Source organism: Maniola jurtina, chromosome 6, assembly GCF_905333055.1.
Source record: "Maniola jurtina chromosome 6, ilManJurt1.1, whole genome shotgun sequence".
In the NCBI taxonomy this organism is placed as follows: domain Eukaryota; kingdom Metazoa; phylum Arthropoda; class Insecta; order Lepidoptera; family Nymphalidae; genus Maniola; species Maniola jurtina.
Window position 1 is genome coordinate 5,558,758 of NC_060034.1, and position 25,613 is coordinate 5,584,370.

The window sequence follows — 25,613 nt, forward strand, 5'->3', positions numbered from 1 at the left end:
AGAAGCCTTCAAGGGATGATCAAACAGTCTCTATCCGAAATAACCAAAGTACTCTGGACGGTGGTGGAGTACAGCTTTGTCGATGCACGTATTTCTAGCAGACTTAAAAATTAAAAATGAGGAGGACGATACATGTTTTTATTCTATACGACGTCCTTTGCTTTAAGACTGTATACGGATTTTGTACTGCCTGTGATTGCCGACTTGCTTTTGAAGCAACTTGATTCTGGCGCTAATAGCAGCAGGTGGAGCTGGAAGTTAGGGAGCGTACGTATCCGGCTTGTGGTACTCTGAACTTGTTAGTGATTTATTAATGTTTATAATATCATTATTTCCATCGTCTGCGTCTGCGTCGACTTGTACAATATTATATTTGACAGTTTCTAAAGTTACCCCTGTGACTACAGCAGTTCTTAGACAAACTTTGAATATCAATTCAATGGTCTTTTACTCCATGGTCCTGCCTGCTACTAGCCACCTACTAGCTACTGTCACTTTTCAAGTTTGGCTGTCAAAAAAGTTTTCGAGTTTTGTTGACCTAAACTTTTTTGATTTTGTAGTTCTTTAACTTTTACACGGTTTAATATTTACTTAGCGCTTATTTTTCTGTAGGAATTAGTTCATTCAAGACCGTATTTGTGTAATTGTAATGGGAAAATCGACGCAGGTTGATGGCGACAACAATCCAACATCGGAATCGGATCCCGCGAAGTTGTTGGAAGCTGCTTTGCTCCAGATGGACGGGATTATAGCCGGTATGTGGCAAATTTAATTATATAATTATTGTTACAAACGTTAACAACGTTGAGATAATGAGTAATAACATTCTCTTAAATGATTTCTTACGCCTGATTGAACATCGAGGTCTTCATTTCCTGATTGTTCAATAATTGCATAGAGATATATTTTTTAAACCGTTTTTATTATCTTTCTTGATATTTAGACTTTATACTTTACAATCATGAAATTAATTACTTCAGCAAAAGCTGAGTGTTACATTAAACTTCACTAATCCCTACTATTTAGTCTCCCTACCCTCTAATTAAATGATGGAGAATTAAATGAATGCGCACACTTAATGTTTACATAGAAAAGATAACAGATATACAGTAACACACGATATACAATTACTATGAAGCTTGCAACACATTTGAAACAGGGTCCACCTTAACTCGATGGTGTATGGCCAAGGTAAGTAATAAAGTAAGGTAGAGGTTTTATTCTGTACAGTGAAAAATCCCCTAAATCATTATATAACAAATAAGTAATAAGTAACTTTAATTCTTTGATATTGAGTAAACCCCTCTATTACTTAACATGTCATGCAACAATGCTGACTATGGATATATCTGTACCTGGTTTCTATGTTAGATGCCAACTATGGATGTGTGTATGGGGTTTATATGTGTGTTATAATGAAATATATGTATACAGAAGCTGGCCACTTGAGAGGGCCAGCATCTCAAATGAAATATTAATGAAAGAGTTTAGCTAGTGTGAAAAGACAGCATAACATAATTTGTTATTAACATACTGCTACTTGCTCTGTCAGTATATTTTACTGACTGAGCAAAATTTACTCCAATGAAATCAGCTTTATTGCCATTGTCACCCTCGAGATTCTATACACATAATTCCAGTAAAAGCAAAAAAAAAATAAGAAACTGAAACCAAACTACAATCATTTTAATAAATGCTGAAATATTAAAGTTGTTTTTCTTTTGCTTGGTATACTTTAATGTAGTTGTACATTTATACTCATGACTCAGAATTTTCTCCTCTTTTATTTGACATTCCACTTGATGCAATAGCAAAAAAAAATTTTTAGAGACCCTCACTTTTTTGATGTAACATCCGTTACGTTATTTTTTTCGTATAAAACCTATGTCTACATTTTTATGTATAAAGCCTATGTCACCCGGAGCTTTACAACACATCAATTGACACATCAAAATCGGCCCAGTAGTGTAGGCGCTACAGTGGAACACCCAGAATCTGGATACAAACATACATACACTGCTAAAATCATAACACTTCCTTTTGGCTTTGCCGCAGTCGGGTAAAAATAAGTAGTAATTAGTCACCTAATTTTAAGAAATCACGCTTTTTAGCAGAATGGTTTAAGTACCTAATTGGAAACCATTGGAAACTGAGAACCTTTCGTAGAACAAAATGTAAACCCAAAATATCCTGTCTGTTCATGACATAACCAGAAGGATGCTGGCTATCTCTGTACCAAATTTCATTCAAGTCTTTTGAGTACTTGAGGCATACAGAAGTACTCAATAGACAAACAGCAACCAGCAATTTGAGTATAATTTTGAAGCGATTAAATATCACTTGCTTTAACGGCGAAGAAAATATTGTGAGGAAAACTGCATGCTTGAGAGTTCTTCATAAATAATGTTCTCAAGGGTCTGTGAAGTCTACCAATTGACATTGGGCTAGCGTGGCGTGGCTAATGGCTCAAACCTTTCTCATTTTGAAAGAGGACCCGAGCTCAGTAGTGGGCTGGCGATAGGCTGATCATGTTGATGAATAACAATTGATATTCAATGGTACTGATTCAGTGAGGTCGTAGTTTGTAAAGCCCGCAAAACACCAGCAGAATAATAATTATGGTGTGCCGATAATACATTCATATTGATACTTATAGGGGTGTGTAGTATAGGAGGGTGCTAACTGTTGAACGAGGGGTGGCTTGGCGCCAGTCGGCCGCAGTTCGCGACCCCTGCGGACGTATCGCTGCCGACACCGGCGAAATTCGCGAACGCGAACAACCCGCGCGTCAGAAGCGCCGCGTACCAGTGATATGGAGTACATTCCATGATGTGACCGTTGTCCGTGGTTTCTGTATTAGGAAAACAATTTTTTTTTTCTTAAAATACAAAAACTGTTTCTACCTATATCCATTATAGACTAGAAACCATCCAACCGATGTGCCCCAAACTGGTTTTTTAGAAAGGCAATAATGCGAAAATGTTTTTTTTTTTGTGTAGTAGCACACACCAGGTATCCGCTAGTTAAAAAATATTGGCACTTATATATTGCTTTCAAAATAAATATCAATAATAATTATGTAGGTAGGTAATAATTTCGCGACTTTCCCTGTGACAGGAGAAGTCCTCTTGACATGATTTTCGAAAACGAGATTAACTAGTTACAAGATTCTAATAACTTTTTTTAACTACAAATGTTAGGTTGTTACTTGTTATGAATGAAACAATTTTTTAATCATTATTCCTGACTGATTAACATCGTGCCTCTTCTAGTGGGTATGTGGGGACAATAATATTATCTATAGGTATTATTTCTAAATGTGAATAAAATGATTCTCAAAAAAAAAAACGGCCAAATGCGAGTCAGACTCGTGCACCGAAGGTTCCGTAGGTACTACATTTTGCACGATATAAATCAAAAACTATTATACATAAAAATAAAGAAAAGTCTATTTTACTTTGAAAGTTGAAAATAGATACTAATTATTTGTTCATGAACACATTTTTTTTTGTGATGTACCTAATCACAAATTTACGGTTTTCGGATATTTCCCCTTACATGTGCTATAAGACCTACCTACCTGCCAATTTTCATGATTCTAGTCTTGGTCAGCGGGAAGTACCCTATAGATTTCTTGACAGACACGACAGACAGATAGACAGACAACAAAGTGATCCTATAAGGGTTCCGTTTTTCCTTTTGAGGTACGGAACCCTAAAAATAGCGCATCACAATCGTGATACTATTTCTGCATGGTGACAGGCTCCTATCTCTGATCCGCCTACCTCGAATCCTTGCTACGTCGTGCCAGAATCACCCGCAGAGCAACTTTATCTAGATGACGTGTTTCGGTTGTGTACCTACTCGTATTTAGGAGATAGTTTTCCTGTATGGTGAAGATATGTTGTTAGCAGCGAATTATACCATACCATATTGTATCTTTGGTTGTTAGGGAGCCTTTATCAACTGATTTAAATAAGGTCGCAACATGGCATTGTTCCTGATCATTCATACCGTCATCACTGTCATATTGAACCTGAGGCATATAGACCAATGTTTCTTACTAGTTAGTAGGTAAAAGTTACTGAAAGGTAAAAGGTTTACGATTCAGGATAATATTCAGTCGTGTATCTCTGTATAATCATTATTATATTTTATTCTCATTACATTATATTGATATGTTATCAACTTACTATCTGTGTTCGGAAGTTGAAATCTAAAAACGTTTCTGCAGAAAATAAGTAAATGTACCGTCTCTTGAGTCTAGAACTCTAGACTCAGTTAATCATGAAATGAGAGTCGATTGCCATCTAGGTACAAGGTTAAGATTTTAAAACGTTTTTATTTGTCATCGCGATCTCTTTATCCCCAAAAATCTGTTCAGCTGCAATAATATACGTTAGACTAGTGTAATAGGATAAACTTACGCTCTCCAGCGCTTTCGTCATATTAGTACTAAGTGTCTACTTTCATTGAGTTAAATTGGTTAATGTTCAAATGAGAAGAACGCTACGCGGTTAGAATTTTGTACTGAAGTATCATAGTATCCTGCGAAAGCCTTTCAGGTCTTTAATTTCAAAATATAACGTACGAGTATTTTACCAAAGAAAATTTAAAATAAGTACAATATATTTCGATGTACCATTTTGTTGGATTATAATCAGTCTTCTCAATTCCCCTTTTCTTCCCTCAACGCATGGCTGGCTGGCTTTGCCGTAGTTATGCGAATACGGTCTGTTTATTAAACGATGGGATGTCAAGCGATACTAATATTGTAGCCGCAAACGAGATTTTCCGGTACCATATCATTTCATTATTGGATAAACCTAATAACAGCAATCGATATCATAATAACGTAACATACATAGCTGCAGTATAGTGTGGTATGCTACACAGAAGTCATTATGTCCAACCTATATTTTTGTATGACCCAAAAACAGCCTTTTAGTTTCGTTTCGTTACTGCATAATGTTCCACATACATTGTGAGGATTGGCACGTTTAGACTTTAGCTGTTGTAAACAAAACCATTACCGCAGCCAATTTTTAATAAACGTCCAGAATTGAGCAATCCAGACTCGAATACCTAAGTATAGATTAATTACCATAACTAATATAACTTTAAAACATGAAAAGCCGATTTTGGATTTGCAGCCACATTACTTAAATGGCATTGGACAGGTCTTGTAACCCATCTACCGTATGCAAATCTCAAATGTGGGCGAAATCTTGTTTTTTTTTTAATTTCCAAAAATCATTTAGCTCTGACGTGGTATTCCAAAACGACGATGGTCTCATGAGTTTGTTATACACGTATCTAAATGAAGCTTACTCAATGTTATTTGTTACTCCTTCATGCTACAATACCATGAATTAACACAGGTTACTTTTTTCCAGGGAAATCAAAGAGTTTGCAACGGATGTTTAAATATCTATAACAATCAATGCAGACGAAAACACGGGCATCATCTAGTATTATAATATATCAAACCAAAATGAGCACAAAATAGATATTAGGGAACAGTTTGGAAGGAGGCTTTGGCCGAATCGCTATACCCTAACGTATAATTTACGCTAGCTTAGATGTAGCATCATTTCATCACATTGTAATTGTTAATTGTTATGTAACAACAAAAGCTGCCAGCTATCAATAAAATCAGTTTCATCTCGAAACTGCATTTTTTTTCTTTATTTTAAAAATGTCCTGCAATCAATTTGGTACCTTACGAAAATTGGGTTTCTGCATTCAAGTACTTATATTTTTCTTTAATTAACGGGTTTCCTACTCATCGCAAAAGAGTTTCGCCGAACATTTTACGAAAAGTTACTCTTAAATTTTATACAGAGTAGGTACAGTTGTACCTTAAAATCTGCACAATTTTATTTCAAAGTGGACTGTATAAATCGTATAAATCAAGCTTACTTGGAAGGGTTTTCTTTGAATTTAATATTCTATAATGAGAAAAAACTTTATTTCATAAAGTTGATTCGATTTTCACTTTAATTACGTCATGTTCATTCCAGTATTTATATTTAACCTAATATCTTGATACTTACTAGGTATGCTAAAATATATTAAAGAGATAGTTGATGTCCGCTATCGTTCGCGTTGATTTAGGTTTTTAATAATCTCAGGAGAATTCTTCGATTTTCTGCAACGGGATGCAAGCTATCCCTGTGCCAACATTCCTCAAAATCGGTTTAGCGGATTTACATTACAAACATGCATTTAGACACCTTTTGCATTTATAATATTAGCACCAATGTATATAACTATCTTCTAAAGATGATAGTAGGTAGGTAGACGTAACAGGCATCGAAGTATTAAACGTAGGTACTTGTTTATGTATTATACTTTTAATACGCAATAGCTACGAGAATTTACTTTGTGCACTTCCCATCCTTTGTGCGAGCTAAAAGTGCCTGAATTATATCCGTAAGCTACATAATATATTATTTTTCCGGTACACAACGCAAAAGGTTTTCTTGTTTTGATACGAAGCTCTTGCTCTAACACCTTTCTGTCTAGATATACCTATCTTATGTTCAGTTTCTAATACAACATAATATTATATATAACAAATATTTAGGTATTTTTCACCTAATAATTCCTTGACAACTTAATATGTACCTACCCCCTTAACCCATTCTCCTCAACCACTCCTCAACCTGGTTGCCTAGTTGAGATCGCTTCAAAGCGTTAAAGTCGCTAATTGTACTTCTATTTTGTGTTACTGTTGTGTATTTCTTGTTTATAATGGTGTACAATTTAGAATATTTCATTCATTCAACATACGAGTAAAAATAAAAACGAGTTGACATACAACCTTTAAATTATACTTAAGGTTATTTTTTGCTTTAGCGTTACACCTACAAGATCATTCGCTGTAAAATCCGTATTCAAAATCAAATTCGTACATAACTAGACGTTGTTCTCTACTATAAATGTAGAGATAGAAGCTCCAGTATTTTCAGCAACGACATGTCTTAAATAGGTCCATTAATATTAACGTTATGTGCAAGAAAAATCGAATAGATTGATGTCAGATTGGACACCTAAGTAACTGATAGAAAGACAAACAGTGAGCTGTGACCTGTGTGTGTGTGTGTGTGATGATAACTTCATTGTGAGTGTCGCCATGCCCGGATGTTGGCAGTGGCCGGAACATGTCGCCCGCTGGTGGCTCTTCGACGTGTGCAGTCGCCGCATCTTCACCGATGACGCCGAGTCTCAGATACCACAACGTATGTAAAGCTTCCTCTGAGCCGTTACTATTAATTTACGCGGAATTTGGGTAGAAGTAGCGGAATCTAAAAAAATCCATACCACCGACATGCCACACAAGGATGAAGGAACAACCTTAATTTCGGAAACAACTTGTTCCTTGAATTGTAGGCAAGCTTGTAGGTAATTCTCGTATGGGGACTCTGATTTACCACGTACATACAGATACAAAAACCTCTAAGGTTGGCGGGAAAACTGGACCTTACTTATAATATAACTAGTTATGTTATAACAAATTAAGATTAGATATTCGTAGTGCACGTAGTCACAGTTAAGACACTTTAAACTGTCCTCCAGTAGTGTAATTGTATTCCGTAGAGTAGAATATTTAATGTAACCGTAGACTAACACCCAACGTTCACGACCCAAATTAATGCTGGAATTTATTAACATGTCCCACGTTGAAATGGGTAGAAAGCGGAAGCGGAAAGCTCCTGTGACGTTGCGTACATTACGTGACAACGATCATGATAATGTGCTATTGTATTCTTGTACTTGTAGACTACAGTGATTTTGTCTCCGTAAATTATTTTTGATCTCATAATATAGACCAGTGAAAGTTGAACTTAGTTAAAAACCGAATTTTATCTTACGTAGAATAGTGATGGACATACTTTTTATCCGACTGCGGCAAAGCCCAAAGGGTTATGTGCTTGAACTATATCTGTGTATGTCCGTTCCGAAGTCCGCTTCGCTTGTAACTACACAACCGCTCAACCGATTTTGATGAATCATACGTCATTAGATTCGTCTTGATGGCGCGAGTGTCATGGGGTACATAGAATTCTAAAAAAAATCATAATGTGTGGTCTGAAAAAGATGCAGTGTAAATTGCAATGTCATCACATCATCATTCTTTTAGCTGTTTCTAATCAACATGACAGACATGCAAATGTGCCAGATTTCGTCCCAGTCCTTGTTCAGGCGAGTTCAATGAACCATCATTTGACGCGTGCAGAAAAACAATCTGATGCAGTCTGTAAGCATCGGAGGCTTTTCTCTCTCAGACCCTTTATAGTAGGATCTCATTGTGCAGATATACCTACACCGGCGGGTAAAGCAGGCGCTCGCACAGGTTGTTTAAAACCACTAGTCTGTAAACAGTCTGTCTAGTTCTACGGCTGCCGGTATCTACTTGCAATAAGGCGTCTACATTTCAGATAATGTACAATTACATGATCAAACTTCTACTTAAAGTGTTTCATCCAATTTAAATCTACATCTAAACAGGCAACAATAACTATGTGGCATACGGGTATTTTCAGTGAGATCAATAAAACAACCTAGTTCTTCGGAATGTGGATTGTTTGCCGGTAAACTGATTAATTGAGAGAAATTACAAACAATAAAGTTGATCCTACTGAACTCACTCATACTACTTCACACAAGATCAATAGGCAGCTATAGCCGCTCTCGAAGTTCACTCAACCGATTTAAGGCGCGATTAGTCTATAAACGTATATTGTTTTAATACATACAGCTCCATTATATGAAAGGAAAAACTGATGGTGGAGTTTCATGCCCGCAGCTACAGCGTCATTGTTCCTAGACGGATGCAATTCAGTTTTTCTCCGCATAATTTGCGCGAGTGGAGTTATTTCGAAAAGATTTCAATGCCCTGCATAATGAATAGGTTTTTCTTTTATTCAGTTGTCTGCTGGTATACTGTCCCATAACCCCGTTACTCTAGTTTCGAACGATACTACACAACAGACACGATACATATCGGCAATATCATTTGTAGTGTTGCTTCTAGCTTTCTATTATTAAGTAACTATGTACCATAGCTCTAACATCCAATTACAAGGATGCGTGAGGATGAGTCCAACTCACTTGTGGAACGGCAACGGACAAACTGTTTTTAATCATGTTAATCATATATTAACTATGCGAAACTGTTGAACTGTGAACACGTCGCAACTCTGACGTAACAGACGAGCTACAAGTGGACTACCTACAGAGGTCCAACAAGTCCACTAATGACATCCTTGTTTATTTTATAAGGATTAAGATCACGAGTAGTTACTAAGTAGGTCCTATCTATTAACATCACAAATCCTAAATCTGCGACACATTATGTACACAATTTGCTGAGTTGTCCTATATTTTTAGGTTTATTCTAGCATAAATTAATGAGACAGACAAATATACTCTATAAGTACTTTATATTACAACTAGCTGATGCCCGCAACTTCGTCCGCGATGATTTGATTTTCCAGGATAAACCGTAGTCTATGTCACTTTCCAGGTCTTTAGCTATATCCGTGCAAAAAATCACGCCGATCCGTTGCTGCGCTGCGGCGTGATTGAAGAACAAACAAACAAACCAAAAAACAAACACACTTTCGCATTTATAATATGAGTAGTGATAACGCACCACCCAAAGGTGACGGCACATAACGCGTGTTGAAGCAACTTGGTGTCAGGTGGTTATCGTGCGATCCTGGCTTTCAAATTCCGGTCATAAAAAGAAATATCACCTGGAAGATACTTTCAAGTATTCTGTTCTAATACACCCGATGTATGGCATTGGTTCGAGTAGCGTATCAGTAAGTTTTGGACCTTATCAATAATAATGGCTAAATACGGAAACGCCTCGTATACCTATGACTTTTCATAGCTATGAAAATAATAAAGGTACTTGTGCTTCCAATTCCTTTGCTCAAAGTATACTAAATCTTAGCTAAAAGTAGCTGCTTTTTGCCATTTGTTATATTGACAAAAATCACAGCAATATGCTAATAACTTTCTAGTATTCTTGTTTAGGGTTTAAATAGACTACCACTTAATTATTACGTAGTTTCATACACGAATTATTTCGTAGACAAAGTAGGTATACGGCCTGTTATAATGAACACCCCATGAACTTTTATGGATCTAGCTTCTATGGATTAAGCTATTTGGGAATAAGTAGGTTAATTCACTGCCGCTATCGGAAGCTGTAGAGAACGAACTACAATAAAATGTTCGTTATTTATTGTACGCTCCGTTGTACTTACATAAAACATGACTAGCGAGCTTAGGGCATAATCACACCAGACGTTTAATGTGAGGCTGTACGCGCGCCGCCCTCGACCGGTTACGAGCCCTTCACGCGTGCATCTATCGGTGCCGATGTCTGAAACAGATTCAGCGATAGTATAAAATTGCTTAATAAATAAGTCTGTATGTTATGCTACTACTTTTTATACTAATCCTCACCTATACAAGAAATTGACTGACTGACATATCTCTCATTTATTAATTATTCACACATTACCTTATTTTTAAGAAATGTTTACAAACATAAAATAACAGAAATAACAAAAAAAAATTGTTATTTTCTTTTCTGATATTTTATTGTTTGTTATTTCAACAAAGAACAAGAAAGACACACAACAAGAAAACAAGAATAACAAACAAAAAAGAAACAAAAGAGAAATAAAATGTCAGAAACAACAGAAAACTAAAGTAACGGAAGAAAAAACATCAATTATAAATATGGTAAAATGGGTCCCACTAGCAGCGGGGTGGGTTGCATCCAAGCAGTCTTATATTAATGACTGACATTATTATTACATACTTAATATTATACTTAGACACTCTTTTTTTTAATAGAGACTATTTATTTTAATAAACATTAAATTATTTCTCAACACACATTAAGAATAATTAAATTAAATTAAAAACTAAAATCTAAATTACTAAAACAAAGAACTTAAAACTAATAACCTTAAAAAATACAATATAATAACTAAAATAAATTATTAAAAGAAGTCCCTTTAGGCAAGGTTCCGAAGATACTGGCAGCGTTCCCCCTTTATTTTATTTAGACACTCTTTATTTATACGCCACAACACATAGCGAAGAATATAGACAAAGAAAATAAGAAAAAGAAGGAAGTAAAAGTAGTAACTAGATAAATATGGAAAATAACGAAAAACCCTTATTAATCACGGGTCTATCCTTAAGTAGAATCTTTAAAAAAACTTAAGCTAGATTCGTAGAGATTAACCACGGAAACTTGATTAGCCACGTTTCTATCCCTATCTCTTACAAAAGGGAGGTTACTTACCTACAGTAAACGTGATAAGTATGTTTCTAAATTTGTAAGACTGAAACCTAAAAGGTTTACGATATAAAGCAAAATATATTGGTGCTAGTTCTGTTGACCACAATCTCTAAACTAAAATAATATAACAAGTGTAAATTAAAAATTTATAACACCCCCGACGATCCAAAGTATTTGAGTTTTCCAAAACATCATTTTCAAATAAATAATTATGTATTTAGGCAACGTCCATCTTGACAGCTTGACATTTGTCTATTGACATAATATTATTAAGAACCTAACGGTTATCTAACCTTCTTTTCTACAAGAAAACTAGAAAAGAGCTGATAACTCTTAAACGGCTGAACCAATTTTTTTAGATTATAGCTAAGAACACTCTCGATCAAGCCACCTTTCAAACAAAAAAAACTAAATTAAAATCGGTTCATTCGTTTAGGCGCTACGATGCCACAGACAGATACACAGATACACAGATACACAGATACACAGACACACAGATACACAGATACACACGTCAAACTTATAACACCCCTCTTTTCTGGTCGGGGGTTAATGACCTAAATGTATCGCTACCCCTTTCACAATGCTCCTTACAAGAAAAAGGATTGACTAGGTTTTAGATCTGTCAATTTATTTCAGTGTGAATTAGCACCAATAACGGTTATTTACTCGTATATTTTTATATATTTTAATTTTATTACGAATCTTTATCTTAATTATTGTTACTTAATTAAAATTAAGCTCCCCGCGTTCTGTATACAAATGTAGTTTGGTTAATATTTGAATTTCAATGTAATTTTGTAGACACGTTCTAGAAACAAATATCTGTGTCTGTGATTTGCCAGATTTCCGGAATTGTATACTTTCCGAATTATAAGGGCTCAAAAATCTTTGATAAATCTTTGAGGCTGTGTAACTATTCTAGAACGTGTCTAACAAAACATAGAATGTGTTTGTCTAATATTCAAATGAGAACCACACTACGTTTGCTTGGAGCGCATTACGAATATACTTCTCTTCCTCTACTCTTCCTATTGTCGGCGTAATTGTCGAACGCGTCGCAAGTCTTGAACATGAAAATGACGTCATCAATTTTCTCGCACGAGCCGACAGCACCGAAAAAATGCGGATAAAAGATGCGGATTTGTCAATACTAAAAAATACCTTGGTTGTAATTCATCACTCGTCCCGTAGTGTGCGACAGACTTAGATACCGGAACCTAATAACATTTTTTGCTGTAAAAAGAAAAACGGATCTTTTCTTGGCTTATATAAGCCTGTAGGATTCGATGCGCCATGCCATCTGAGCACAATTTAATTCGCCAATACCGATTGTCACTATATGTTACAGCTGTAGCGAGTTAGTCCAATATCTTTATTTCCTTTGTCAGAAAATAGACCGAGCTGTTGTTTCGAAATAGCCCGCTAACTTTTGAAACATCTTAGGTTACTTTTCCACAAGGAATATGTAAGGATTCTGTGGATCAACAAATTCCTGAAAGGCCGGCAACGCATTGGCGGTTCCTCTGGTGCTGCAAATTTTCATAGGCGGCGGTAATCACTTGACATCTAGTGACCCGCCTGCTCGTTTGCTCGCTATTTTTATTCAAAAATAATATAAAAAATATTTACAACATTCGACGTATTCAGTTATTTTCCTATCGATGATGGTGACTAGTGATTCCCTAGTTCCTACACAGGATTCTAGTCCCAACGAGAGATAATATGAGTAAGAAATCCTCGAGTTTCACTCCCACACCTCGCCTAGCATGTTTATTCATACAGCCGATGGTAAGACAGCTTAAGTATCGATATTGCATTAACTGGGCTTGTGCTTAATAAAGAGCCAATAAAATTGATTGCAGTTGGCAACTTAGAGACGATGAAGTAAATACAGTATGTACCTACCTGTTTTTGATATGCTTATACCTACTTAATATGTAGTTATTATTTTTAAGCTTATAATACTTTTTGTTTAATTGATATCTAACTTAATTGTTTAGCAAAACAATAATAATTAATCAATCAAATAATTCAATTTTTGGCAATTATAAATACTTAAAATTGTTTCAGGCAGCTTGTTGTACAGAATGCAAGTTATTACAAATACAATACGTACAAGACAAACGTACAATAGGAAGATGCTCTGGGTCCAACCGGTCAAACCGTTGTATCTTGGAACTTGAATATATTTGCTTATAATTTTCTGAGGTTAATATTTCGCTAGCGCGATTCAGGTTTCACAGTAAGTGATCAAAAATGCCGGTGGCGCCATCTAGTTCGTTGTAAGTTACGATAAGTACTACTGTCTCAGGCTTTCCGCGATTTCATAATTTTGCAATCTGTTGCAATTGTTACCATTCATTGAAAAAAACCAATTCATACCAATTATTATGATAACGTGTAAATATGTGCATACTTAGTAGTATAATTAGTTAGATACTATTACCATTATTCATCGCTACATATCGTTATGTGTAAAATATAACAATAAACATATTTATGTACTCACACGCCGTGACTTTAGCTACTTTATCCAGTATATATATTACAACCGGGTTAATCAACGAATAACTAAATTGAACCATATAAAAATATAATATAAAATAAGTACTTAGTAATCTTGTGCTCTCTAAAGATATTGCTTATTGACAAGGATCGGTATTTTCATAACAGAGAAGAACTAGACGGTACAGGCTATGCCTAGATATCATAAAGGAATCTTTGATGCAGACCGCAAGGCGGGCTCTGGAACGTCGGGATCGTTTCACTAATCTCTATAGCTGCATACAGTCGACGATCGATGCTTAGTAAGTGGTGATAACTCAGTATAATCTAAGTCCTAGGTCCTAGGTAATACGTTATTTATGATCTGTTTACATTATATAAAACTCTTAAATAATAACTGGTCAAGTGCGTATAAAAAGTTAAAACACGCATAAGCTCGGTTTCCGTAGCTACTCGTAGTTGCTAAAGACTGACATTATTTCGTAAACGGATTTAAAAAAAAAACTGTCTAAGTTTCATAATGATTTTAAAATACCTATTCAACGACGTTTTCACTTGAGGGATATATTTCATGTCCAGGGGAAATATCCTGAAAATGTATTTTTTTTTTTAATTAAAATTAATATGGCTCTGTATAGTGGTACCAGGTTTTTATAGCTGTGCCCAAGCACAATTTTACAGCTCTTTTATAAATATATTTTTCATGAATTATTTGCAGCATATTAAGGAAAATGGGTTTAATAAAAAACTGCCATATCCCTTCCATTCCAAGTTGTAATGCAAAAGCTCAACAGCTAGCTACGTTACAGCTACAGTTATTACTTTTGAATGATGCACAATCAAACAAACTTAGTGTTCTTGCTTATTATAATATATAAGGATCATTACAGAAATAAGCTGTGATAGCCTAGTGGTTAGAACGTCCGCCTCCTAATCGGAGGTCAGGGGTTCGATCCCGGGCACGCACTACTAACTTTTCAGTTATGTGCGTTTTAAGCAATTAAATATCACTTGCTTTAACGGTGAAGGAAAACATCGTGAGGAAACCTGCATGCCTGAGAGTTCTCCATGTTCTCAAGGGTTTGTGAAGTCTGCCAATCCGCATTGGGCCAGCGTGGCAGACTATGGCCTAAAACCTTCTCATTCTGAGAGGAGACCCGTACTCAGTAGTGGGGCGGAAATGGGTTGACATGTATGTGTATGTATTACAGAAATAACCTCTACTTGTATAGAAGGATATCGTGGCTCAAAAATTTTCATTAGTGCAAGAAAATGACAAGATTTTTACTCATAGCAGGGGCCAAAAAAAATTGAAATCGCCTTAATGATTATCCAACCGTAGTAAGGACATGACATATTAACAGGAAGAAGACTTATAGGTATATATGAAGGTACCTGAACCGTAAAATTTCGTAAGCCAACAATACTCGTAGTTTAATTAACTACTCGTATTGTTGGCCGAACGCTGAAAGGCAGTATTATAGTTTTCTCATTAATTTAATGTTTCGGCTAAAGCATTATTTTCAATCTATTGTTGTGTTTGTTTAAAATATAGAGGACGTTGATTTTTACTGATGCAAGCCACTTAGTGTGAAACCTAGATATAGGACCTTCTACTAAGTAATACATTGTTTCACCTGTGGTTTCATAGCTGGCTGACATGCTTCCATTAAGAGAATAATTAAAGACATTGCGTCCTAGTGTTATTACAAGCACATGAAAGACATCATCTCAAGCATGATGATCTCAAGTTATAATGCAAGTTAGAATCACAGACATATACATATCGCTGCGCTGGTTAGAGTAATAAGTAGTGTCTACCTAGGTCTTCAATAATGCCTTTGCATTAGCTATATCTATACTTCAAATATGTACCCTACTCCTAGCAGACACTGAATCTGTTAGTTTTTCGTGCAGTGGTATACAACAAGTGTCCTCATTCAATTTTATTCATTCGCTATCCTAACTTTTGTCCTCAATATTTGAATTAATTTAGGTTCCGTTTGAAGTAATGGAAAACTAAAAAAATTAACAATGGATACGTAAGGATAGTAACATAATTTGACAAAGTGCTTACAGTGCCACAATTTTTCTATGGCGACGAGAGAACTAAGTATAATAGGAAAATACTTCCATTTACAACTGGTTTGCGGCCTGATAAAAACTATTTAAAATAGCTGAAAGACCCAGTCTTCTTCTTCTGTAGTTTCACTTTCCTGTTACTTCGGTTTTCTCCAATAAACCTGAAATGACGTTAAAACACCCTTAGTTCACAGTAAAATATAATATTTGCTAAGCAGAAAGTACGTATCTAATTGGGAACTACCTACTTAATTTTTTAAGTTTACTAAATTCATACACATGTACAGCTAATTAACAATTAATTAATGAGATTTTAAGATATTAATTATAAAATGTTGACCATCAGCTAAGTCTTTGCCACTATTTGAAGCCCAAGTAGTTTAAAAATATTAACGCAAAAAACAAAAATGCAATTTACTCTCACAAATCCCAATCATAAAATTGAACGAAATCCTGATTTAAGGACTTACTACCGCGCAGGCTTCAAGTTTAGAGTGGCACTCTAAATTAATGAAGTTAGCCAAGTGTGGCATATGTGTGAAAATCAAGCCTACGGGAGCGGAAAACGGGAACACAGCAAGTAATGATTCACTCACTCAAATCATTTGCTGAGTAAGATTTATTCTGAAGTAGGTTGTCAACTACAGTGATCGCACACACCATTTTGTCATGCCGCAAATGCGAATGGAGTCTTCAATAGGTACTCCTGCACGAGGTGCAGAACCACTATAAAATGTATTATCTATGCGCAGAGCTGCTTGTTCTGTCAAAGTCATCCGCTCGTGATGCCATTTGCATTTTCAGTAACTAACTTTACCTACCATTTCTACCTACCAAAAAAAGAAGGGTTCATCGTTGAAATAACCAGTCGTCATGGCTAAAAAATAAACTGATTATGAATTCTGATAAGAAAATTCCGGACCGCATTTACCGCGATAAATGAAAGAAGATTGTGGAGCAGGCCAGGACCCACAAAGGGTGGCAGTGCCGCAGGATGATGATGATCAGATCCTGATTTCCTGGTCCTCAAATAAGTTGTCCTAAAACTTTATTTAAATAGCTAGAAAACGAGTAAGGTGGTTCACCTGATTAGGTGATTTCTGCCGCCCACTATCCGTCAATGGGTCGCTACCTTGTAGCTATGTTTGTTCGGACCTTAAAAAGCCATTGAGGGAACATAGTACTCCACTGGTTTCATAGTTTGCACGTATGTAGTAGTGAAGTCCTGTAAAATATAGGGAGGTGGAAGAAAACTATCATATTTTGAATAAATAGTGTCTAATACGTAGATGTTTGTTTTAGAGGCAGGAGGCGCGGGCCCCGGCGGAACGACAGGGCCAGGGCGGGCTGCCCGGGCGCGGGCCCTGGAACTCGCACAACAGCTCGCCTCGTCTCTGCAGCACGCCATCCCTCCGCCTCCACGGCCCGACTTCACCACCGCCAGCGCTATTCTACGATGGCTGCAGCAGAACAACAACTCCGTGGCACTCGTAAGTTCTTACTTCTTACCTGATTGATTCTTACTAGTTGGTACTAGCCGTTGCATTGTAGTTTGCGATGCAGTGTCACCAAAAATTCTTGTCTACTGCCATCCGTGATCCAAATCAGCCGCCACTGTGGCGCACGACTGCATGGCGGAATATATCCTAACCCATGGTGGAAACTCAAAAGCCCGACATGACGTCTAGCGTCGGAAGTCGGGGTGTTTTCTCTTAAATTTTGGAATTGATACTGGACGTGACAAGAAGCTTATATTTGAAAATGCTTTACTTCGAGTTGATATGGTATGCGGCGGCCCTTAATGTCCTAGAATAATATTCCTTTTACTTAATTCGTGATGGTATTTTATAGTCGATTTTTGAGTGGTAAAACCCGTGATTTTGATGTATTTCCATGTAATTCCCGATGCTTTTCTTTTAGATATTTGAATGTATAGGGTTCAAATAAAACAGCTTTCGCATTGTTCCTTCATATCAATCTTTTTTATAAACAACAATAATTGATAGAAATACTCGGCAATATAATCTATAGGATTTCCGTTAGATGGTATTATAAGGATAAAATGCTAACTCCCGCAGTAGGCTGTCTCAGAAATATGAAACGATTATAAATCTCTGCATGCACAACGACTTAGTGTAGCTGTTTGAACAAGACGGCGGATCCGGCTTAACTTGGCTGGAAAAAAGGAATAATACAAAATATGAGACGTCTCGTACTCGTAGGAGTACAAGTGCGCCGTGCATTTAACAAGGCTCGCTGTGAAATTGTTCCTCATTTCTCTTCGCCTACTATGTGACTGATGAACGGCTAATTGCCTTTAAAATCTGTGGGAGTAGCTTTAAAATCTATGAGAGCAAAACATATTGTACGTCGAAATATTTTATCAAATGAAATAATCGTGTTATTGCGTATAGTTATAACTACTCGTATGATTGTATTTTGGCTGCGGTCGATTAAACAATACAAATTGCTGTTGCGTTTTGAAAAACGACGTTGCATTTTTGTTTATAGACTTCTCAGTGTCGTCCTGTTTAAACAAAGGGTTTCTATTCAACATCCCACAGAAAAAAAGCTACACACATTAAGAAAACAAGTGCTCCATGCATTAACAAGGGCCGTTGTGAAAATTGCTCCCCATTTTTCCTCGCCTACGCGTTGACTGATGGACGAGTAATTGTATTGAAAATCTATAGGAGCATTAGGATTGTAAGCACGACTGTATCCATGTGGAAACATTTTACTCGTTCCAATAGTTACATTTGTGTGTATAATGTATATATTTGTAATAATTTTGTAAAATGGGCTGTGGTTTACTGATCTGCATGCAATCATATTGATGATAACTTTAATATATAATAATAATAATAATAACTTCCTTCCTTGAGGCATGCATGGGGCAATGGAGCACGATCCTGTGTCTCCATGGTGAGCGGTTGGCGGCTGCCGATGACCGGATAAGGATAGGACGGGGTATCTTCCAGGGTGATTGTCTGAGCCCGCTATGGTTTTGCCTGTCTCTGAACCCACTTAGCACCCTGCTGGAGGGCTCGGGGACAGGCTTTCAGTTTCGGAGAGGAGGTATAAAAGTACCTCACCTTCTGTACATGGATGACCTCAAACTGCTGGCACCCAATGCCACCCGCCTGAGGGAGCTGCTGAACATCACCACTGAGTTCAGCAATTCCATCAGGATGGAGCTTGGACTGGACAAGTGTGCGGTCATACATGTGGAGAGGGGACAGGTTACTCATTCGGCCGAGATTAGTCTCGAGCCATCCAACATTAAGACCCTCTCCGAAGCTGAGTCATACCGGTATCTGGGCATGTCACAATCTCTGGGTGTAAAAGAGGCGGACATGAAACAGTCTGTTTGCGAGGCCTTTTTTGGCCGTCTGACAAAAATCTGTAAAAGTTATTTGTCAGGCGCCAATAAGGTCCGAGCTTATAACGGCTGGGTTATGCCCGTCCTCATGTACACCTTTGGCGTGCTCAGTTGGACTCAGACCGAACTTGACGCCCTGGACAGAAAAGTCCGCACGACTATGACTCTCTATCGCATGCACCATCCAAAATCGTCTGTGATGAGATTGTATATCCCCCGGAAGTGTGGAGGTCGAGGCGTATTAAGCGTCAAGACCATGCATAACCGGGAGATATCCAATCTCAGAACCTACTTTGAGACGATGAGGGGGTCCCCCATGCATAGAGAGGTCATAGAATGTGATAAAGGACTCACTCCACTATCCTTAGCCAAAACCGAGTGGCAGAAACCGGTGGTACTTAGCACCTCTGACCGGGAGACCGTATGGAAGGAGAAGGAGTTGCACGGACGCTTTTTTAAAGCTCTTAATGAGCCACACGTAGATAAAAAAGCGTCCGTGCAATGGCTGCGCTTTGGTGACCTCTTCGGGGAAACCGAGGGGTTTGTCTGTGCGATACAAGATCAGGTGGTTAAGACGCGGAACTACCGAAGGTACATTCTGAAGGATGGCACTCACGACATCTGTCGAGCTTGTCGCCATCCCGGCGAGTCACTCAGACATGTGCTTTCGGGATGTTCGGCGCTTGCCAACACTGAGTATCTGCACAGACACAACCAAGCAGCCAAAATCCTTCACCAAGAGCTTGCTCTGAAGTACGGTCTCCTGGATGAGAGGTTGCCGTATTACAGGTACACACCGGTGCCGGTACTCGAGCGCGACGGAGTCCGGCTCTATTGGGACCGGTCCATCATCACAGACAGGACTATTCTAGCGAATAAGCCTGACATTGTGGTGGTGGACCGGGCACAGTCGAGGGTGTTTTTGGTGGACATCACCATTCCATATGACGAGAACCTCGTGAGAGCTGAGACGGAGAAAAAACGCAAGTATCTTGATCTGGCTCACGAGGTTTCCGACATGTGGCATGTGGAGTCCACCGAAATCATCCCAATCGTCATATCTGCAAACGGGTTGATCCCAGTCAGCCTCGCTCACCATCTGAGGCGACTGGGGTTCCGTGGCAGTTCGCTCGCAGCCAGAATGCAAAAAGCGGTCTTGCTAGACTCGGCTAGGATAGTCCGCCGCTTTCTCAACCTGTCGCCCTGACCCCCGGCCGTTTGGTCTCCCCTGCCGGGGCGTAATCCTCCGCCCGGTACAAATATGTATTTATGTAAATGTGTATGTAGGTTTATTTATTTTTATATATGTAAGTATATTATATTATCTTTGGCTTTTATATATATCTATTTTGTAACCGGGCGTGAGAGTAAGTTATATCTATAATAATAATAATAATAATAATCGCCGTGTGGCACCGGCAGAGGAGAATGTTGCCACCCCTTCTCATCCCGCGGGTGTCGTAAGAGGCGACTAAGGGATTCGGGGAACTGATATTGTCATCCAAGTTCCCCGAAATTTGGCACGCTGGCCATAGAAACAGCCTCCTCGGGGACATGAGTGGACCCCGAGTGATGTAACTACCACTCACCCCCCCCCCCCCCCCCCCCCCCCTTTTTATGATGATGGAACACAACATAAGGAATGCGCGAATAGGGCCGCTACCTGGGGGTCGCCAGGGCGCGCCTGGAGCTGGCGCTGGGCGTAGCAGCATACGGGCCGCCAGTACCACCAGTCGACCGGCACTACCACCTAGCCGGTCGACACATCCATCATCCCCACCAGATGGCTTGGCTCCGACAGGGCCCACCAGGGCCCAATCTTCGGCGCCCGCCGCTGGTGGTGTACGCCGCATGCGCTGGACTTCTCTCATGAACGAGAATGTCATGCGTGCGTACTACAGGGCGACAGGAGGGGAAACCGGACGGACTGGCTACCGAGCGGCAATGTACCGCGAGTTCCTGCTGCTCGAGCCGAATCTAACTGTCACGGAACAAAACCTGGCAGATCGAGCTCGGTATATTCAGCGTTCTAACATCTTCAACGCTGCCGAGCTCGAACGATTGCGACGTGAGGCTGTTCCAGAAGTGTCAGCACCTACCACAGTGCAAATCGTCTCCCAGGCGGAGCCTGTCCGCGAGGAGGCAACTACCACCTTACAAGATTTGCCTGTGGAGGAAGACACTGGGGAAACAGTCTCCCTGGATATAGAGCGGATGAGAAGGATTCTAGAAGAGGCGATCTCTGAAATCCGAAACGCTCCTCTAAAGAATCGTCCGCGGCTCTCCCGACTTACGCTCAATGTAGCGACGCGGGATGTCATTGAGGCTATTAACAAAATGCTGCCACAACATCTAGAGAGCAGCACTGGCCTGGGTGATACGGCTTCTATTATCTTCGGTGCGGCGCTAGCCGTGCACCGATTCATCGGTGCCAAGACTCCGGGACCGGGGCGTGCTGCTGCCACAAGGCGCAGCGCGGAACCGGCCTGGAAGAAGAGAATAGAACACCGTATCACTCTTGCCAGAGTCCTCATTGGCAGACTGCAAAGCTTCAGGTCAGGCAACACTAGGCCAAGGATTGTGCGCTCTGTTAGAGTTGCGCTGAACGGGTGTGGGGTCAGGTTGGACCAGCCCGATATTGCGCAAAAGCTAACAGAGCGCATCGACGACCTGAAGCAGAAAATCGCTGCATGGGGGAACCGCATCCGACGATACTCGGCAAGAGTCGAGCGATTTCAGCAAAATCGTCTCTTCTCGAGTGATCAGAAAAGGTTCTACAAAAGACTGGAGTGCCCAGCAGTCTGCTCTGCCTCTCAGCGACCGGACCCGGCCGACCTAGTCGCTTTCTGGCGGGGGGTGTGGTCGAGAGAGGTGGAGCATGAAGAGGGCCCTTGGATTGCGGCGGTAGAGGAAGCATGTGCCAGAATAGAGCCGATGAACCCGGTCGCCATCTCTGCGGAGGATGTAGCTGGTGCAGTAAGGCGGGCTCCGAACTGGAAAAGCCCGGGACCCGACGGACTGCATCACTACTGGCTAAAAGGTTTTTCGGTTTGCCATGCGACCTTGGCTCGACAATTCCAAGAGGCTCTCGAGCAGAGGGCACTCCCGAGCCTTTTCACTACCGGGATCACTCACCTAGCTCCAAAGTCCACCGATGCCACCGACCCGGCTAAGTATCGTCCCATTACGTGTCTTACTACCATCTATAAGACACTGACATCCGTTCTGAGCCTCAAGATCTCCCGTCACATAGACGAGAATAACATCATGTCTGGGGCTCAGAACGGATGTCGGGGCGGTAGTCGTGGTACTAAGGAGCTCCTTCTCATCGACTCCGTGGCGGGCCAACTGGTCAAACGCAACCGTCGGAATTTCTCCGCCGCCTGGATCGACTACAAAAAGGCATTCGACTCGGTGCCCCATTCATGGCTCTTGAGGGTCCTTGAGCTGTACAAAGTTGACAGTGCAGTTCGAGACTTCCTTGAGACATGCATGGGGCAATGGAGCACGATCCTGTGTCTCCATGGTGAGCGGTTGGCGGCTGCCGATGACCGGATAAGGATAGGACGGGGTATCTTCCAGGGTGATTGTCTGAGCCCGCTATGGTTTTGCCTGTCTCTGAACCCACTTAGCACCCTGCTGGAGGGCTCGGGCACAGGCTTTCAGTTCCGGAGAGGAGGGACAAAAGTACCTCACCTTCTGTACATGGATGACCTCAAACTGCTGGCACCCAATGCCACCCGCCTGAAGGAGCTGCTGAGCATCACCACTGAGTTCAGCAACTCTATCAGGATGGAGCTTGGGCTGGACAAGTGTGCGGTCATGCATGTGGAGAGGGGACAGGTTACTCATTCGGCCGAGATTAGTCTCGAGCCGTCCAACATTAAATCCCTCTCTGAAGCTGAGTCATACCGGTATCTGGGCATGTCACAATCCCTAGGGGTAAAAGAGGCGGACATGAAACAGTCTGTTTGCGAGGCCTTTTTTGGCCGTCTGACGAAAATCTGTAATAGTTATTTGTCAGGCGCCAATAAGGTCCGAGCTTATAACGGCTGGGTTATGCCCGTCCTCATGTACACCTTTGGCGTGCTCAGTTGGACTCAGACCGAACTTGACGCCCTGGATAGAAAAGTCCGCGCGACTATGACTCTCTATCGCATGCACCACCCAAAATCGTCTGTGATGAGGTTGTATATCCCCCGGAAATGTGGTGGTCGAGGCGTATTAAGCGCCAAGACCATGCATAACCGGGAGATATCCAACCTCAGAACCTACTTTGAGACGATGAGGGGGTCCCCCATGCATAGAGAAGTCATAGAATGTGATAAAGGCCTCACTCCACTATCCTTAGCCAAAACCGAGTGGCAGAAACCGGTGGTACTTAGCACCTCTGACCGGGAGACCGTATGGAAGGAGAAGGAGTTGCACGGACGCTTTTTTAAAGCTCTTAATGAGCCACACGTAGATAAAAAAGCGTCCGTGCAATGGTTGCGCTTTGGTGACCTCTTCGGGGAAACCGAAGGTTTTGTCTGTGCGATACAAGATCAGGTGGTTAAGACGCGGAACTACCGAAAGTACATTCTGAAGGATGGCACTCACGACATCTGTCGAGCTTGTCGCCATCCCGGTGAGTCACTCAGACATGTGCTTTCGGGATGTTCAGCGCTTGCCAACACTGAGTATCTGCACAGACACAACCAAGCAGCCAAAATCCTTCACCAAGAGCTTGCTCTGAAGTACGGTCTCCTGGATGAGAGGTTGCCGTATTACAAGTACACACCGGTGCCGGTACTCGAGCGCGACGGAGTCCGGCTCTATTGGGACCGGTCCATCATCACGGACAGGACTATTCTAGCGAATAAGCCTGACATCGTGCTGGTGGACCGGGCACAGTCGAGGGTGTTTTTGGTGGACATCACCATTCCATATGACGAGAACCTCGTGAGAGCTGAGACGGAGAAAAAACGCAAGTATCTTGATCTGGCTCACGAGGTTTCCGACATGTGGCATGTGGAGTCCACCGAAATCATCCCAATCGTCATATCTGCAAACGGGTTGATCCCAGTCAGCCTCGCTCACCATCTGAGGCGACTGGGGTTCCGTGGCAGTTCGCTCGCAGCCAGGATGCAAAAAGCGGTCTTGCTAGACTCGGCAAGGATAGTCCGCCGCTTTCTCAGCCTGTCGCCCTGACCCCCGGCCGTTTGGTCTCCCCTGCCGGGGCGTAATCCTCCGCCCGGTACAAATATTTATTTATGTAAATGTGTATGTAGGTTTATTTATTTTTATGTATGTAAGTATATTATATTCCCTTTGGCTTTTATATATATCTATTTTGTAACCGGGCGTGAGAGTAAGTTATATAATAATAATAATACTTTGGCTTTGGTGACCTCTTCGGGGAAACCGAAGGGTTTGTCTGTGCGATACAAGATCAGGTGGTTAAGACGCGGAACTACCGAAAGTACATTCTGAAGGATGGCACTCACGACATCTGTCGAGCTTGTCGCCATCCCGGCGAGTCACTCAGACATGTGCTTTCGGGGTGTTCGGCGCTTGCCAACACTGAGTATCTGCACAGACACAACCAAGCAGCCAAAATCCTTCACCAAGAGCTTGCTCTGAAGTACGGTCTCCTGGATGAGAGGTTGCCGTATTACAAGTACACACCGGTGCCGGTACTCGAGCGCGACGGAGTCCGGCTCTATTGGGACCGGTCCATCATCACAGACAGGACTATTCTAGCGAATAAGCCTGACATTGTGGTGGTGGACCGGGCACAGTCGAGGGTGTTTTTGGTGGACATCACCATTCCATATGACGAGAACCTCGTGAGAGCTGAGACGGAGAAAAAACGCAAGTATCTTGATCTGGCTCACGAGGTTTCCGACATGTGGCATGTGGAGTCCACCGAAATCATCCCAATCGTCATATCTGCAAACGGGTTGATCCCAGTCAGCCTCGCTCACCATCTAAGGCGACTGGGGTTCCGTGGCAGTTCGCTCGCAGCCAGGATGCAAAAAGCGGTCTTGCTAGACTCGGCTAGGATAGTCCGCCGCTTTCTCAACCTGTCGCCCTGATCCCCGGCCGTTTGGTCTCCCCTGCCGGGGCGTAATCCTCCGCCCGGTACAAATATGTATTTATGTAAATGTGTATGTAGGTTTATTTATTTTTATATATGTAAGTATATTATATTATCTTTGGCTTTTATATATATCTATTTTGTAACCGGGCGTGAGAGTAAGTTATATCTATAATAATAATAATAATAAGCCTTTTATTTTTCTCTCTTCATTTCACATTTGATTA

General features: G+C 40.5%; 1 protein-coding gene across 2 annotated transcripts in view; it reads left to right on the forward strand.

Annotated features, from left to right (window-relative positions):
- Nucleotides 1-496: 496 nt before the first annotated feature.
- The window catches only part of LOC123866237 (liprin-beta-1), an 82,547-nt gene continuing 57,430 nt past the window's right edge, over nucleotides 497-25,613 (forward strand). Inside the window, exons 1-2 of one of the 2 annotated variants that reach the window (XM_045907684.1) lie at nucleotides 497-755; nucleotides 17,228-17,415. In XM_045907684.1, coding sequence (XP_045763640.1) covers nucleotides 650-755; nucleotides 17,228-17,415 — 294 coding nt within the window. In that variant the 5' untranslated portion in view covers nucleotides 497-649. Of the gene's footprint in view, nucleotides 756-7,060; nucleotides 7,245-17,227; nucleotides 17,416-25,613 lie in introns of those variants that run through there. The other variant, XM_045907683.1, reaches the window with a different exon arrangement.